Source organism: Trachemys scripta, chromosome 15 (assembly GCF_013100865.1).
Source record: "Trachemys scripta elegans isolate TJP31775 chromosome 15, CAS_Tse_1.0, whole genome shotgun sequence".
In the NCBI taxonomy this organism is placed as follows: domain Eukaryota; kingdom Metazoa; phylum Chordata; order Testudines; family Emydidae; genus Trachemys; species Trachemys scripta.
Genome location: NC_048312.1, coordinates 21,966,218 through 21,982,204, shown reverse-complemented (window position 1 = coordinate 21,982,204; position 15,987 = coordinate 21,966,218). Strand labels below are relative to the sequence as shown.

Genomic DNA, 15,987 nt, shown 5'->3' with positions numbered 1-15,987 from the left:
ATTTTCCCATGCTAATTTTTCCCCTACTATTACTCACACCTTCTTGTCAACTGTTTGAAATGGGCCATCCTGATTATTACTACAAAATTTTTTTTTCTCCTGCTAATAATAGCCCACCTTAATTGATTAGTCTCGTTAAAAGTTAGTATGGCAACCCCCATTTCTTCATGTTCTCTGTGTATATATATATTTATCTTCCTACTGTATTTTCCACTGCATGCATCTGATGAAGTGGGTTTTAGCCCACAAAAGCTTATGCCCAAATAAATTTGTTAGTCTCTAAGATGCCACAAGTACTCCTCGTTCTTTTTGCTGATACAGACTAACACGGCCACCACTCTAAAGTACAAATGTACTTCTTCCTCTGGACCTCCTTGACCAGACACATTAATCTACTAAATAAAGGTAATGTTGTACTAAGTTTGTTTTATCTTTCTAAGCATCTAGATAGCTAGTGGTACATTTCTGATGGATTCATCGCCTTAGTATTTAGGCATCCACCTCTTGGTCAACAGACCATCTAGAGAATTTGTTGATCCATATAATTTTTTTTTTTTTGGTAGAATTAACATGCTAAAATGAAGCAGAGGTTCTTCCGGATTCCAAGAAATGTGGGAAGTAGTTGACACTCCCCAACCCTCAGGGTTATGGGGTGTGTTGCCTCAGATTTATGAGATACTGGATCCTTCAAGGGAGGCAGCATTTTATGGAGTCTCTGTCATGACCTGCAATCCTTCTGCATATGTAACCCATTAGCAAGATGGAAACAACTACAGCCTGTATTGATATTTTGCTTTATACGTTGATTTTCCATCCAGTTTTAAAATACTAGTACAGGTATATGAATTGGAAAAGGGGGTGAACAGTGAGGTGGCAAAATTTGCAGATGACACAACATTATTTTGTGATGTCTAATGAGGACTATGAGGAATGGTAGAAAGACCTAAAGAAGCTAGGTGAAAGGGCAACATGATGACAGATGAAATTAATGTTGATAAATGTAAAATAATGTACATTGGAGGGAAAAATTGGAACTACCCCTACACCTTAAAAGGGTTTAAATTAAATGGATCAGGTCAGGAAAAGGATCTGGGTATTGGTGTGGGCAGTTCAACAGAGATCTCTGGTCAATGTACAGCTGTGGTAAAAAATGCGAACAAAATGTTAGGATGTATAAGGAATGGGACGGAGAATGATACAGAAAATATTATAATGTCATTGTATAAACTAGTGCTTCACCCTCACCTGGAATACAATGTTCAGTACTGTTCACCGTACTCAGTGTTCACTCCATCTCAAAAAAGATACTGTAGAATTAGAGGGAGTGGAGAAACAAGCGATGAGCATGATTAGGGGTAAGGAAAAACTCTTTTATGATGAGAGATTGAAAAGATTGGTATAGTTTACTTTTGAGAAAAAACAAGAGGCCTGTGATAAAAGTATGATAAAAGACTAACTTCTGTTGGTGAGGGAGACAAGCTTTTGAGTTTACACAGAGCTCAGGCTACCAAGGAAGAGCTCCGTGTATGCTCAAAAGCTTGTCTCGCTTCACAACAGAAGTTAGTTTAATAAAAGATATAAGAGCTCTGTGTAGCTGGAAAGCTTGTCTCCTTCACCAACCAAAGTTGGTCCAATAAAAGATATTACCTCAGTCATCCACCTTGTCTTTCTAGTATTTTTCTATGATGTTATGATTATTTTTTTACACACCCGGCGGCGGTCTGGGTTTTCGGCGGCACTTCGGCAGTGGGTCCTTCACTCGCTCTGAGTCTTCAGCAGTGGGTCCTTCATTGCTGCGGAAGACCCGGAGCAAGCGAAGGACCTGCCGCCGAAGACCCAGACCACCACCGGGTATTCGAATTGGGCCCCACACTTCCTAAAGCCGGCCCTGCTGGCTGGTCCTGGAGGCGGGAGCCTGGCTGGAGGGACCCTGGGCTGAGGTGCAGCCCGCGAGCCCCGCTGCTTACCCCGACCCTGTCAGTGCCGGACTGTCTGGAGGCGAGGGGGGAGCGGGCGAAGTCAGCGCTCACATGCATATAACACAGGTTGGTTTCATCTATACATGAAAGACCATAAAATTGCTTTACAATATTCCGGGGTTGCACATTTGCATGATTCGATGAAGTAGTCCCAAAACCAACTCAGACGTGAAAAGAATGACAACTCCCACAACGCTCCGGATACAGTAATACAAAACAACGCAGAGACCTAATGGCATGAAACACTAAGAACTACAACTCCCATAATACCTTACGATAGTTAATACAAACCAAATCCTCCCAGACCCACCAGAGAACTACATCTCCCAGCATACGTTAGGTCAGCCGGCTCCCTATATAATGAGTTCCATCCGGGTTCTTTTCTTGCTGTTGGCGACTCGTCGCCATTACAGGGGAACAGCTACGGTACGCGGTAGCTGTAGGAGCAGCGCCGAGGAGCCCGCGCTGCCTGGGCGGCGCCGACCACCGCAGCCAGTGCCGGGCCCCGCGGGGCTCCCCGTCCCGTTGCCACCCCGACCCCCCCGGAGCCCCGCAGGCCCGGCCCGGCCTCCCCCGGCTCTCTCTGTTTAAGCGGAGCAGCGAGAAGATGTCGCCATGAAGGAGGCCGAGTCAGCGCTGCGCCGCCCCTGTCGGTCCCCTTGGCGGGCCATGAGCCTGGGCCCCCGTCGCCTCCCCGAGCGCCCGTCCTGCCCCCCAGCTCAGCGCCGCTGCCGTCCACTCACCAGCGCCGTCGGGGCGCCCGTTGATGCTGCAGAGCTCGCCCAGCGCGGCCCCCGCCACAGCCTCCGACATGGACAAGAGCAGCCCCTGCGGCTCCGGGATCCCCGGCTCCTCGTCCGGCAGCAAAGGGCAGCAGACCCGCTCCGCCTCGGCCGGGCCGGCCGGGGGGGAATCTAAGCCCAAAGGCGGTAAGAGACGGGCCCGGGGGGAAGGGGCGCTGGGGTAATATCGTAGCTGAGTCTCCAGGCAGGGAGCTGGCAGGTGCCTCGCACTAAGAGGGGTGGGATGGGTCGGGTCTCCAGGCTGTGTAACAGTCGGAGGGCTCCAGGCTTCTGGGAAATGTTAACATCCCCCACAGGAAGTCGGCGTGGGGCAGTGGTACTAGGTGTCCAAGGGGTTGGTCGGAAGCCTAGGTGGTATTGATCCACTGTTATTACCCTCTGACAGGATACAGGGATACTGTGAAATGAGTTGGCGAACGTGCTAGTTTCCAGCCCTTAGCATACTGGGCGTCTCTAGTAGTTTTGGAGAGGCCAAGAATTGTATGCCTGGCATGCGTTGCCCCTGTATTATCGAGTGGAGCTTGGAAACTTGACGACCATCCCTTCCTTTTAGGTGTTCTTTAGGTCAGCACTGAGACACACTTGAGGGAGGGGGAGGATGTCTAAGGATACTTTCTTGCTCACATCCATTTGTGCAGTACACGAATGGACAGTCACTTTGCCCATACTATTTCTTGAGCCTCTTGTAAGCACTAAGTTCACTATAGATGTTAAAAAAGCAAACATTCAGTTTCTGGCCATCCTGTATCCTGCTTAGCTTAAGCTGTCAGCAGCACTATTACCTCCTGAGTAAGGATCATAGAATCTCAGGGTTGGAGGGGACCTCAGGAGGTATCTAGTCCAACCCCTGCTCAAAGCAGGACCAATCCCCAGATAGATTTTTTTTTTTTTTTTTTTTGGCCCCAGTTCCTTAAATGGCCCCCTCAAGGATTGAACTCTCAACCCTGGGTTTAGCAGGCCAGTGCTCAAACCACTGAGCTATCCCCTTTGTGCTAAGAGTGTGGTGTATGTCAAGGTGATGTGACCTGAAGTGGAACTCTGTCTTTAGAATGGTGGCTTCCTTCCTAGAATATTCTAAGTAAATTACAACTTGACCCTCCTTGAGGCAGGGGCAATATCTTAACTACAGATGGAAAGGCTGGGACTTGCCCAAAAATATTGGAAAGCTTTGTTCCAAGCTCCTTCAAAATCCAGGAATAATAAATCCTCATCCCTTGGTCTAATTACAAAATGAGTGGTGTCAAACTTGCTTGGTGGAGAGTGCTGAATTCCACTCATGTTTAATGAGACAGGGTATAAATCTAGAATTACATACATTACTCAGTCCACAAGAGACTGCTTACTTTTGGTAGGAAGGATCCTTATCCTAGGATCAAAATTAGAAGTGGAAATTGAACATCTCATTATCACTGTTAACTATTCAGTACCACTTGAGAGAACATGCTTATCATTAGGACTATTATTATTTCTGCCCTTTTGTTTTTCTCCATTCTTTTTTGTTTCTCTCCCTCTTCCCTGTTTGTGTTCTGTCTTTCCCTCAGGTTCCCTTAACTGCAGCAACTCCTAGTTCTCTCTTCCAAGGGGGAACACTTCCACTCTTTTCCCCATTTTACTGCTCATCTTTTTACAAGTGAAGTGACTTTGTAACCACTTTAGAGCCATTGTTTCAGGCTGCCTGCAGATTTTGGGAAGACAACCCTTATTAGCTTAAACTTGGATCACATTTTTAAGGCTTTCTTTGCAACCATGAGTACTAAAAACTCTTAAAATGAATGTTTTCTGCATAGTTTGTCATGGAGGCCATAAAGATACATCAGGGAGGCTGGATCAGTCTTACAGCTGTATGTTTGACACACTTGCACTCTAGTATTAAAGGGATCTTGTATGAACTATAGTAGTTAAATATAGCATTTCAGTTTAGACTCTTATTGCACATCGCTTCTCTCACTAATAGTTTATAAACTATCTTGTGTATCACTTATACCATTGCACTACGTTATTTTAAGCTAAGGGTCTGATTGTCAGAAGTGCTTAGCAGTAGCAGTTCCATCCAGAGGCAGTTGGTGTTCCAGGAGCTTGACACTCTTGACAGTTTGGTCCTAACTGTTTAAGTATTGAAATTTGCAACAATACTTGATATTGCTGGATCCTTTGACACAGAACTATGCACAATATAGTCTAATTGGAATGGTGCTGGGATGGCTTGTACTCAATTTCCTTCCTCTTTGGTGGTTTGTCTCAATTGTATTATAAAAAAGTGTTGGCATAATGGCAATGTATACCGTGGCGAGTTTACCAGTGACATGAAATAAGCTTCAAAGAGTAGCCATAGGCAGTTGAAATAATGAAATAAGTGGCTCTAACTCTTGAGGTGTTAACTTCTCCCCAAGACTTCACTGCATATGTCCAATTGAAGGGCTGGCAATACGTGACATACTTGATCTGGATCTCTCACAGAAGCAACAGGAGTGTGACAGATTCTTTTTAGGCTGTACCATAACTGACATTAATAATTTTAACTTTAAACCTGTTTTTTAAAGATGCTTTGTCATTGTGAGTCTCATACATGGGTTCTTGTGGGGTGTGTGTGGTGGGGTGGTTTTTTTTTTTTTTTTCTCTCTCTCTCTAAGAAAAGTTCTACTAAGATCCCTTCATGAGTCAATAGCTGGGTTTGAAGCTGGGCCCTTCAGACTCCCTGCACAGACCTCTGCCACTTGAGACAAAGGAATAAATGTTATCCTCAGTGGGCCAGCTACTAGAAGGGAGGAAGGAGAGGATACCGAACAGTTCTGGGATTCTGGCCATGTAGGGGGAAGGGGAACAGGGTGGCTTATTAGACAGAATAGCCAAGTACAGTACATACATTTTTTGGTACATTTATTCTGAAAGGCACTGTGGCTGAACGGATGAAATGTGGGTCTGTCATTGAAGAACTAGATTCCATTCTAGTTCTGCCAAAAATGCTCTTGTAAAACCCTTTTTATTTGTAAAATGGGGCACAGTGGTGATACTTGCCTGCTTCCTATGGTAGGAATATGGTGCTTTGCTCAATGACAGTCCAGAGAAATATAAACAGCCATGGGTGGGAACTCATGGTTTTCTGATACCCTTTAGCCTAGAAAGGTGCACTGGTCAGGGAATCTGAAGTGAAAGTTTCTTGTTTCTCCCATCCTCCAGCAGAACATCCATCAACTTGGCAGTGCTGCAGAAGAGGGAGGCTAATGTAACTGAAATGCAGATCTTATGTTAGAATCTGGGACTCTGGAGAGGACTGAGTGAAGAATTAAGTCATAGGCCTAGCTTTTACAAGAAGCAGTAAGGAAGCAACAGAGCCTCTCAGATTCCGGCTTCATATCAAAAGTATGAAATATAGGCCATATACTAATACAAAGAGAATATACCAAGGGCTGTTTTTATGTCTACATGTTTCACACTTAACTTTCTAAGCTGTTTCCTAAATAACTGCAAAGTGGAAGAATTAGGGGCTGTACCTTTTTTGAGGTATAAAGGTCACCTGAAAGGATTTCTTCATTAACATTCACTTTTTTCTTCTTTTTTTATGCTTGTAATTCAGGTGTACGCTGGAATACTCGGATCGGAGAGCTAATGTCAGTTGTATTGCAAGAGCTGTAAACAGAGCGTTTTAATTGGATTGTTTTAAAAATTGTGTTAATTTAAAAAAATGCCTGACTTAAAAGACTTAGTATTTATTTATTCAAAATGTTAACTTCTGAATCTTGTATAACGTCTGAATGTATATCCACTCAGGTACCATTCTAATGCCTTAAAGGTATTGATACAATAGAGTAATGATCAACTTGTTCTCTTGCTTGCTTTTGTATATAGCTGTAAGTCAGCAAATAGCTCTGAGATTCTCTGAAACTGGAGGGATGCCAAGTAGGTGCCTTTGAGAATTAAGTGATTTAGGAGCTTAGATCCCATTGACTCAGTGGAAATGAAGCTCTTAAATCATCTAGGCACTTCTGAAAATGTCACTTGCTGTGAACAGTTGAGAAACTGGAATCTCTGGTGAAATAGAGTACTTTATCACAACTTCTGACTTGTGGATAAGGCACCTTGTGCTCCCGTTCAGGGTGCGCCTTGAAACAGTTTATAGAATTGCAATGTTCTAAATGTGAATTCAGCCTTTGAAAATTTAAACACAATGCTCCCTTGTCTGAGGGGCCCCTTCCTCTCGCAATTAAAGGTAAGAAAAAGTTAACTATTAGAAATGAGCCCTGCTTCATTAAAATGAGCTGGTTCTGGATTAACGGTTCTAGAGAAGATTAATGCTTTCAAAAGTATTCATCATTAGATTGGAACAAACGTCAGGGCCCCTGAAGTGAGGATGTTTGGCAACCAGTAGCGAAGGCCTGTTGGGAAATGATTGTATGTACATGCTTTAAAAACAACTTAAGTCATTAAAATCATTTTTGGGGAAGTGGAGGTAGGGACGGGAACTGAAAGCTTTTTCTAGGCCAAGGAATAAAATTCTGAATTAATTTTGGCCTAAATACAGAAGATAGCTGGATAAGTACCTTTGGTAGGAGAGGTCACCAGAGGCAGTTCATAGTAACCTGAAAGCCATAACTGAGGCATATCAGAGAAGAAAGATGACAGTGGCCAGTAGAAGCTTTTTTTCTGACATGCTGCCTGCCAAAACAATTAGAAGGAAGAAAAGCCCTTTTCCTGTAGTTGTAGGGAAATAGGCAATAGTATCTAAGATGAGCTTTTGCAGCAAGACTAGACATTCATACTGTTTCTCTGGCTTTACATCTGACTCTTCCCTCATTTCAATCTTGTTTTACTACTACAACCCTGGAGGTTCTTAGACTTCTTGGGAATTTTCATGCATACCGTTCTGAAGAGGGGAAACTGCCTTCAACCAGTAAAGTTGTAAAGAAAAGGTGTCCAGAGTCTATACCACTCTGGATTCTTGGTCAAAAGGGACAGACTACTGCATCACACTTTATGGTCAAAGAATCTCTAAAGTCCTCATTATAATGATGAAAAGGAAACTCGTAAAAGCCACTGAGTCAGGTTGAAGGGTTGTAATGTGATAGGAATGTTCTGGTAGGAGTTGACTGACAATTTAATGTTCAGAATGGCTGTAATTTTGTGTTAACTGTACCAAGGTGGGAAATTTCCTTGCTGTCAACTGCAGGGGAAGATTGCCACACCTGACAAGAAGTAATCTGACCCAGCTTAAAAAGAGTGAGGCTATGCAGTTATCTTGACCCCCTTGTTTGCAGATATATTTTTCTGTCCCCCTGTGCTTATGGGTTGGAAAAAAAATCAAAGTTGCTGTGGCCTGGGAGGTCTCTGCCTGTCTAGAATATTCACTGTGACTGTAGATTTAAGAAGGCTGTTCAGTGATGGACTGCAGTTCTATTGGCTTTTCCATATAAGACATTCTTAAAGATAATTTATGAAAAAGGCTAATCCAATAGCCGTTTCTTGTCTTTGGAATTAATTTTAATTCTACCAGAGACGATAGCCTAGTTTCAGTGGTGTAAATTACAGCTTCTTCTCTACACTCAGTCTGTCCAAATCACCATAGTCCAGGCCTGGCTACACCCTGAATATTTAGCTGCAACTGGTATGCTTCTCAAGATAAAACACTGCCCCTAAGGTGTCGGGCTGACTTGCAGTCTCTCCCACGTGCACTGTAACTGCTGCACAATTCAGACATGCTGTGATACCAATAGTAGGAACTGTTTGAATTCTCTATAATTCTGAATTTGGCTCTGCCATTAGGCCAAGTACATCACCACTTTTGCCAGTAAATAATGGCAGAGTGGCTGCATAATGCCTCTTGAAAGCTTCCCTGTCACTTCTTAACTAATGACTAATAAATTACTGCCCTTCTATTTCTCTATGTAATCTGAAAGGTGTTTGGCTTTAGTCTTAATTTTGAAGATCTTCTACTGCACGATTCACTCTTTGGAAATCACAGGCACATCTAACAAATAAAATTCAGAATTGCATGTGGTTTTAGCTGTGACTCTACTAAGGCCTGGTCCCCACTAAGCCCTCACTTCGGACTAAGGTACGCAAATTCAGCTACGTTAATGTAGCTGAATTCGAAGTACCTTAGTCCGAACTTACCGCAGGTCCAGACGCGGCAGGGAGGCTCCCCCGTCGATGCCGCATACTCCTCTTGCCGAGCTGGAGTACCGGCGTCGACAGCGAGCACTTCCGGGATCGATTTATTGCGTCTTAACTAGACGCAATAAATCAATCCCAGAACATCGATTTCCTGCCGCCGGACCCTCCGGTAAGTGGAGACGTACCCTGAAAGCTGAACTGATAGAGTAGGCCTCTTAAACTAGTTTTTCCCCCACAACTCTAAAATGCGGTGGCCACACATTTCCATCTCTGCATTTCCTTTCTACTAAGAGGTGAAAGCTTTAATTGGTCTTAAGATGCATTTGTGTTTTTTTAAATGTATGTTGTATTTTTAAAAGCATCTGGATGCTCTGTCATGAAGAGGTATGCACAGCCCTTCTTACTGTTCCCTGAACACACTTTTTGGGGGGTTCAGGAGGGAGAAATGAAATTTTTGTAGTGAAAAGTGTGGAGAATAGACATGAATGAGATCATTTGGTTACTATAAATGTGCAGTTGGGTTGCTCCTGATGCCTGTCGCTCAGGAGTAATAGTGGAAGATAGTTACCAAGGTTAGTGGAACAGTAATTAATATGATCTTAAAATAGGGAAGGAGGGAACCTGTCAGCTGTAAAAGACTTGTGCAGATGAAAAAGGGGCAGAAGCCTGCTACTTCCCAATATGTGGATCTAGATGCAACTGATGTTCTAGTGCTGCTATTGTGAGGCATTAGATTTGATAAGTCACAATGGACCTGATGCAATGTTAATAACTATTTCTGAGAGGGAAGGGTATATTGGCATATCTGTGGGCTGAGGACATTGAAAATTAAGCTCTAATCTTCTTCTACTGTTTCAGGAAACAAATGTATCTAGTGGCATTACCAGGTTAATACACAGGGAAATGGATTACCATGTTTGGACTCAGCCTGACTTTACATTTAAGAACTTATTGGAACTTTAGAGGGAAGTGCTTTCTAATCTTATGGAAAGATCCTCTGTAATAGTTTAGGAAGCACTAGCAACTCTTGGGTATTCTAAATGTGTACAACTAACATCTGACTGCTCTTACATTCTTGTGAGCTTTAGAATTTAAAGTCACCACTTTGTGCTTGCTGCTAGTGGTTTCTGTGTTAAAATCCCAACAGTGTGCTCAGCACTCTCACCAGGCAAACAATCCCTGCCTCCAGGATTTGGGGATTTGCTGACTAAAACACAGATTAGATAAATGCACTGGGAGACCAAAGGTGGTAGTGGTATGTTGAGGTAGATGGGCATTGTGGAAGAAGTTGGTTTTTAAGAAGAGCCTGATGCATTGTACTGCCCTAAGCATAGGGCTTAGGATGAAAGAAGGCACGAAGGAGAAAAGGAAATAAAGATAATAGTGGTTAAAAAGAGACGTCCACATAATAGAGCAATGTGGGAGATCTAGAGACAGACAAATGCAGGCAGGGTGGTATCTTTACACATTCTAGACATGAAAACTCATGTAATCAACTAAGGGCATGTCTACAATACAAAATTGTCAACTGAAGTTACGTCGGTATACAGCTGCTGCAGTAATTAAATAGCTTTGTGGGTCCACACTACGCTTCTTGTGTTGGCAGTGCAAGTCCTCACGAGGAGCCCTTGTACCAACTGTACTTTCAGTGCAGGGCATTGGGAGACGGCTTCTGAAAGCCAGTAACAGTTGATGTAAGCATTGCAGTGTCTATGCTGATACTGTGTTGACCTAACTAGGTTGACATTGATTCTACGCCTCTCATGGAGGTGGAGTTAAGTCAGCATAGCGGGGCAGTTACCTTGACAGGAGCAAAATTTTAGTGTAGACACTTACATGTTTTAGGTTGATGTAAGCTGCCTTGCATTGACCTAACTCTGTAGCAGAGATCAGGCCTACGTGTGCCCAGAATAAAGAACTAACTGATGGCTATTGAGTGTTTTGGAAAAACACCAGAAGCTAGAAATTTCAATCTTGATTACTCAGTGTAAAAGTGTTCTAATTAAACACACCCTGCTAGTGGCTGTTCCTGGTTCTGGCCTGAAACTAGTTTATGTGAATGAATTGAGTGTAGTGTAATACTATCCTCAGTTCAGCTACATACCTGCCTTATGTCTCTGGTCCTTTGCTTGGTATAAGCTCTACGTAGTGGTGGATTTTTGGTGTAAGTTTCAGTAAATGCTGATTAAGGAGCTGATTCTGCATAGAAACTATCCATGGTAGGAAGAATCCAGACAATAGAAGCAACTTAACTGCACTTTATTTCAAGACAGCTAAGAAGTCTCTTCCTTTATTGGCTGCATAGGTTCCTGGATACTAATGTGCCTGAAAAGTACTTTGCTGTGGGTTTGGTGGTGTAGTTAGAGAAGCCTTGGAGCTCTGGATAACAGTCAGTATTGTCTTGCTGTAGACAGGTATAAAAATGATCCAGGCCAAATGCGGTCCTGTCTTAAAGGCATAAATTACTTGACAGCCACTGCTTTTCTAGTGTAAGTATCTCGCAGAGCTTGTGAGTCTGACTTGTTTTCTTTTTTTTTTTCTTTTCAGATGGAAAGAATGCAAGTGGATCCAAACAACGTTACAATCGTAAAAGAGAAACTTCATATTCAAAAAATGAGAACTTTTCCAGCCAATCCCGTCGCTCCAATTCACAGAAAAGCAAAGCTTTTAACAAGATGCCCCCTCAGAGAGGGGGCACTGGGGGAAGTGGCAAACTTTTTAGCTCTTGTAATGGTGGAAGACGAGATGAGGTGAGAATTGTAATGCCATGTCTGCAAGGCCTCTTTTTATGGGCCAAGAGGATCACTCTGACTTGCTAGTTAGGTCTCCTGTGTTCCCTTTCTGGGCTAGGAAGGGCAAGAACGCTGAGGTGGTAACATCGCTGAGACGCCAGATTGAGTGATATCAGAACAACTTTGCACCATCTCAGAAGAGGATGCTCCTTGGTCTGAGACTCCTTCAATAACCAGATCAGTGAAACTAACAGAAGTACAGTCTGAGGAATGGGTATATAAACAGGCCACATACATATTGTGAAACACAGGTTCTTCATGAAAATGATCTTAGTAATACAGTTTTCAGTTCCTAAATCTGTGACATATTTATGTCCAACCACTTGTGTATTCTGAATCCCACATTATGAAATATTTAGCAAAGTAATCTGACTAGCCTTGATGTGATCTAGTGCGGCATAAAGGCAGATCAGGAATCCTTTCATGCTGATTTATACTATGGGTGGTTAGCCTCCCCCCACTTGGCATATATACCCATGTTACACCCATTTTTTAAAAATTAGCAATTTAATCTACAAATATCACATATTCAGTTACTATATTTTCTGAGTTCTAATTCTGTCCACTTCAACTATATGGAAACTAATCTAAAATCATGAAATCTCTGGAATGATCCTAAAGCTTGCAATACTGGCTCTTTAAAGGGATATTGTCATTTTAAAAATAGCTTTTGTTACCCATGTCGCTAATCCTAAACAACTAGTTTTTAAAAATAAAGCTTTCACTTTCACTACATAGGTTGCTTTTACACTTCCATTTGTACAATGGAAAAAGATTGAGTAATCTTAATTTTCAAGTTCCTTTGCATTTCTAATGCTGCAGTATTAGATCTTCAGGCCTGGAGTGGGAGAAGGTGAGTAGGTAGGGGTAGTGCATTTCCCTGTATTCCATTGAAGGGAATGGACCTGTGTTTGTGCTGATAGGTTGCAGTGTACCAGCTTCCAGAAAATTCTAACCAGACCTCTGTGTCTTGTTTGTTTTTTTGTGGATTTTTTGTTTTTTAGGTAGCAGAGGTTCAACGGGCAGAGTTCAGCCCTGCCCAGTTCTCTGGTCCAAAGAAGATTAGTCTGAACCACTTATTGAACTTCACCTTTGAACCCCGTGGCCAAGCAGGTCACTTTGATGGGAATGGACATGGCAACTGGGGGAAAAGGAACAAATGGGGACACAAACCCTTCAACAAAGAGCTCTTCCTACAGGCCAAGTGAGTGGAAGATCAGCAGGGCTCCTAGACATTCATATGAATGAGCTTTAAGGGACGGTGTATTCACTCTGTAGGTGACTGAGTCAGGGAATTATGTATTTAATTATACTGAACGTTTGTGGTGGTGGTGGTTCTTTCCTCCCTTCCCCCCTTGTATTGGTTACTGAAGTTCTGCTCCACTGGTTCTGTCTCCACAGTATTGGTGCAAGGGTTACCTTGTGTGTATACAGAAGGGTGAAATATGTTCTTTTCCTGATTTATAAAAGGAGATATTGGTTTCTGAGAGAGAACAAAGGAAATGCAGTTAAAGGGACTGAGTGTGAAGGATGGAAAGGGTAACACACCCTTCTGCCCAAATACTCAAGCACCACCTGTAAAATTTAATATACCCTGTTGGGTCCAGGAAGACCTGTGGTCCCTTTAACACTTAAGTAGTTCATATTTTCTTTCTAACTCAAGTAATGCAGTATAAACAAAACAAACTCAATCCATCTTAGTACAATGAGATGTTAAAACTTGCTGCTTTTGGGATCAAAGCAAGTCTCAGTTTAAGTCCTCGTGTGCAGAAGTCTTTGTTTTTAAACAGATACATTGTAATAGTTACTCTTTATCTTTAAAGGTGACTTGAATAATTTTAACTTGTGTAGAAATATGTACTGAATGCATCAATAATCAAGGTAGTCAGTCAGTTTAGGAGACGAACTTTTTTTTCCAAGCTAATGTATTAATGGCTTTATCTCTAATTTGGGGCAGGTTCAACATTTTCTGTATCTGATCACCACCTTTAAGACCATGAAAAGTACTGCTAAAATTGCAGTCATTGGCATTTTTGTATACTATGGTAAAATGTGAATATACTTTATTTGTATAGAGACTTATTAGAGCACTTGTCTGAATAGTATGTGATTTTCCCCCCCCCCCCCGCCTTGTGTTCTGCCTATTTCAATAGTTTCCTTTATAGAAAGCTGTTTCCTCTGCATAAGTTCCCTTTTGTTTAGTCTGTATTCAGACAAGAACTCCAGGCAGGATGGCCAAACTGCAGGGAGGAGAACTGTGTCCAAAGAAGTTAGCCCTGTTAGGTTCACTAATGGTAACTGCTGGCCATTGTCAGCCTAGATGCCAAGTCTTTTCACATACCCAGCATGTGGCTGTGCTAGGCTTTCTTGGGTCCTGTCTTTAAAGACAGGACTGACTTGGTCTCTTGAGGATCTTAATGCAAAGGCCACTTCTGCTATCACCTGGACAGTTGGAATAGGTGACTTATTAATTTATGATGCCTTTGTGTCTTCCATCCAGCTGCCAGTTTGTGGTGTCTGAGGAACAGGACTACACAGTGAACTTTGCTGACCCAGATACCTTGGTCAACTGGGACTTTGTGGAGCAAGTGGTCAGTAGTGATGGGATGGGTTTTTAAAACTTATTTCTCTTCATCTACCTATCTAATATAAAAAAGTGCCTACCTGTTGCTCTAGTTGCATTTGACATAATGTGAATTTAGTTGCCATCAAGTCTCATTCCTTCCAGTATTGCATGAGTGACAAAAGAGAATCCGATAGGGAATTACTTTTGAAAGCTCCTGTCACATACAGAGTCTTAAGACTACCAAAGACTGTTATGAGGAAGAAGATTATCTTCCTCCATGCTTTATAGATGGAAGTTGATTAGGAATATTAAGTGTGTTTCTGACACTTTTTTTCCCCATAGTATTATGCAGAAATGTGGTCAGCCTTCTGACAAGGTCACAGGGATGGAGTTGATGGAAGTGTGCTGTGTAGAATGCTTTTACAGACTCTTATCCTGTGCATGGGCAAACGTCTTTTGCCTCACAACAAAAATCTGTAGCTACTTGAAGCACCCCAGGATTCCACCCAGATCTAGAAAATAGCTGTCTCTCTCTCAATACTCTTAGTCTATGATGCAGCGCATGCATTTGGGAGGGGGCATGTTTACTGTTATCCTGAGCTTGATGCTGCTTTGGAAACTCATGCATGTACACACTTCCCCCAATAGTCTTAAACAGACTAAATATACAATACATTACATCTGTCTACTCTTCTAATATAATTTGTTTAGAAATTTAGGACCCGTCGATTTTCTTTAATTGGGGAGATGCAGAGATGTTTAGATGTGTAATTAGGTTGTAAAGTCAATAAGGTGACACCAAGAAGTCCACTGCTGCCTGCAAGATTAGTTGTTTTCAGATGACATTGCTAGTAATCCTGGAGTTGGGGGTCAGTGAGCATATGAAAAGGGAAACCAATCTATGATACCAAGCCTTGTACATTGAAGAGTCTGAGTACAATACCCTGTAGATGGCTGTACCAACTACCCTATCACACTTAGCAGGAACAATGTTTTTAAAACCATATGATCAATTTCTTGGTGACTGAAGGAATCTACCCTCCTGAGGTCCCTGCTTTCTTGGAAAGGTTCCAGTCTGTCTTGTCTTTCTCTAGAGGGCAAAAATATTTGGCCAACTTTGCAACAAGTTCCTGAACAGATATCTCAATTTATAATCTCTAGCTTTAGTAACTTATTTGTATTATGCTTCTCTTATGGCCATCCAGCGAATTTGTAGCCATGAAGTGCCCTCCTGCCCAATATGCCTGTATCCACCTACTGCAGCCAAGATCACCCGTTGTGGGCATATCTTCTGCTGGGCATGCATTCTGCACTATCTCTCCCTGAGTGAGAGAACCTGGAGCAAATGTCCCATCTGTTATGGGTCTATTCACAAGAAGGATCTCAAGAGGTAAGACTTGCAGGCAATTCAAATCTCTTCATCTTTCTGTAAAGTTAATTCTTGCTACTTAGGCTATTCCTGTGTTGCAGTGTTGTTGCTATGGAAACACGCCAGTATGCAATTGGTGACACCATTACAATGCAGCTAATGAGAAGGGAGAAAAGTGTTTTGGTAGCATTGCCCAAATCCAAGTGGATGAATGTAGAGCACCCCATTCATCTTGGAGGTGAGTACTTGTGAAGACTCTCCCAGAACGTCGGCTGAATGTATGACTAAAACTTGAATGTGGAAGCTGGTTGCTATGGGGAAACCTCACTCTAGGTGCATTTATATTGGGCCGATTATAAGACATTGCTTT

At 42.5% G+C, this 15,987-nt stretch overlaps 2 protein-coding genes across 4 annotated transcripts in view; one reads left to right on the top strand and one right to left on the bottom strand.

The window, feature by feature from the left end:
- The first annotated feature begins 2,367 nt into the window (after positions 1-2,367).
- The window catches only part of RNF10 (ring finger protein 10), a 23,628-nt gene continuing 10,008 nt past the window's right edge, over positions 2,368-15,987 (top strand). For both annotated transcript variants that reach the window (XM_034790687.1, XM_034790686.1), the window contains exons 1-6: positions 2,368-2,908; positions 11,438-11,640; positions 12,687-12,886; positions 14,183-14,273; positions 15,454-15,638; positions 15,719-15,855. In XM_034790687.1, coding sequence (XP_034646578.1) covers positions 2,746-2,908; positions 11,438-11,640; positions 12,687-12,886; positions 14,183-14,273; positions 15,454-15,638; positions 15,719-15,855 — 979 coding nt within the window. In that variant the 5' untranslated portion in view covers positions 2,368-2,745. The remainder of the gene's footprint in view (positions 2,909-11,437; positions 11,641-12,686; positions 12,887-14,182; positions 14,274-15,453; positions 15,639-15,718; positions 15,856-15,987) is intronic.
- POP5 (POP5 homolog, ribonuclease P/MRP subunit) overlaps positions 5,681-15,987 on the bottom strand; it is a 25,059-nt gene continuing 14,752 nt past the window's right edge. The window contains exon 6 of one of the 2 annotated variants that reach the window (XM_034790690.1): positions 5,681-5,984. In XM_034790690.1, the coding sequence (XP_034646581.1) occupies positions 5,971-5,984 (14 nt within the window). In that variant the 3' untranslated portion in view covers positions 5,681-5,970. Of the gene's footprint in view, positions 5,985-7,331; positions 7,436-15,987 lie in introns of those variants that run through there. The other variant, XM_034790689.1, reaches the window with a different exon arrangement.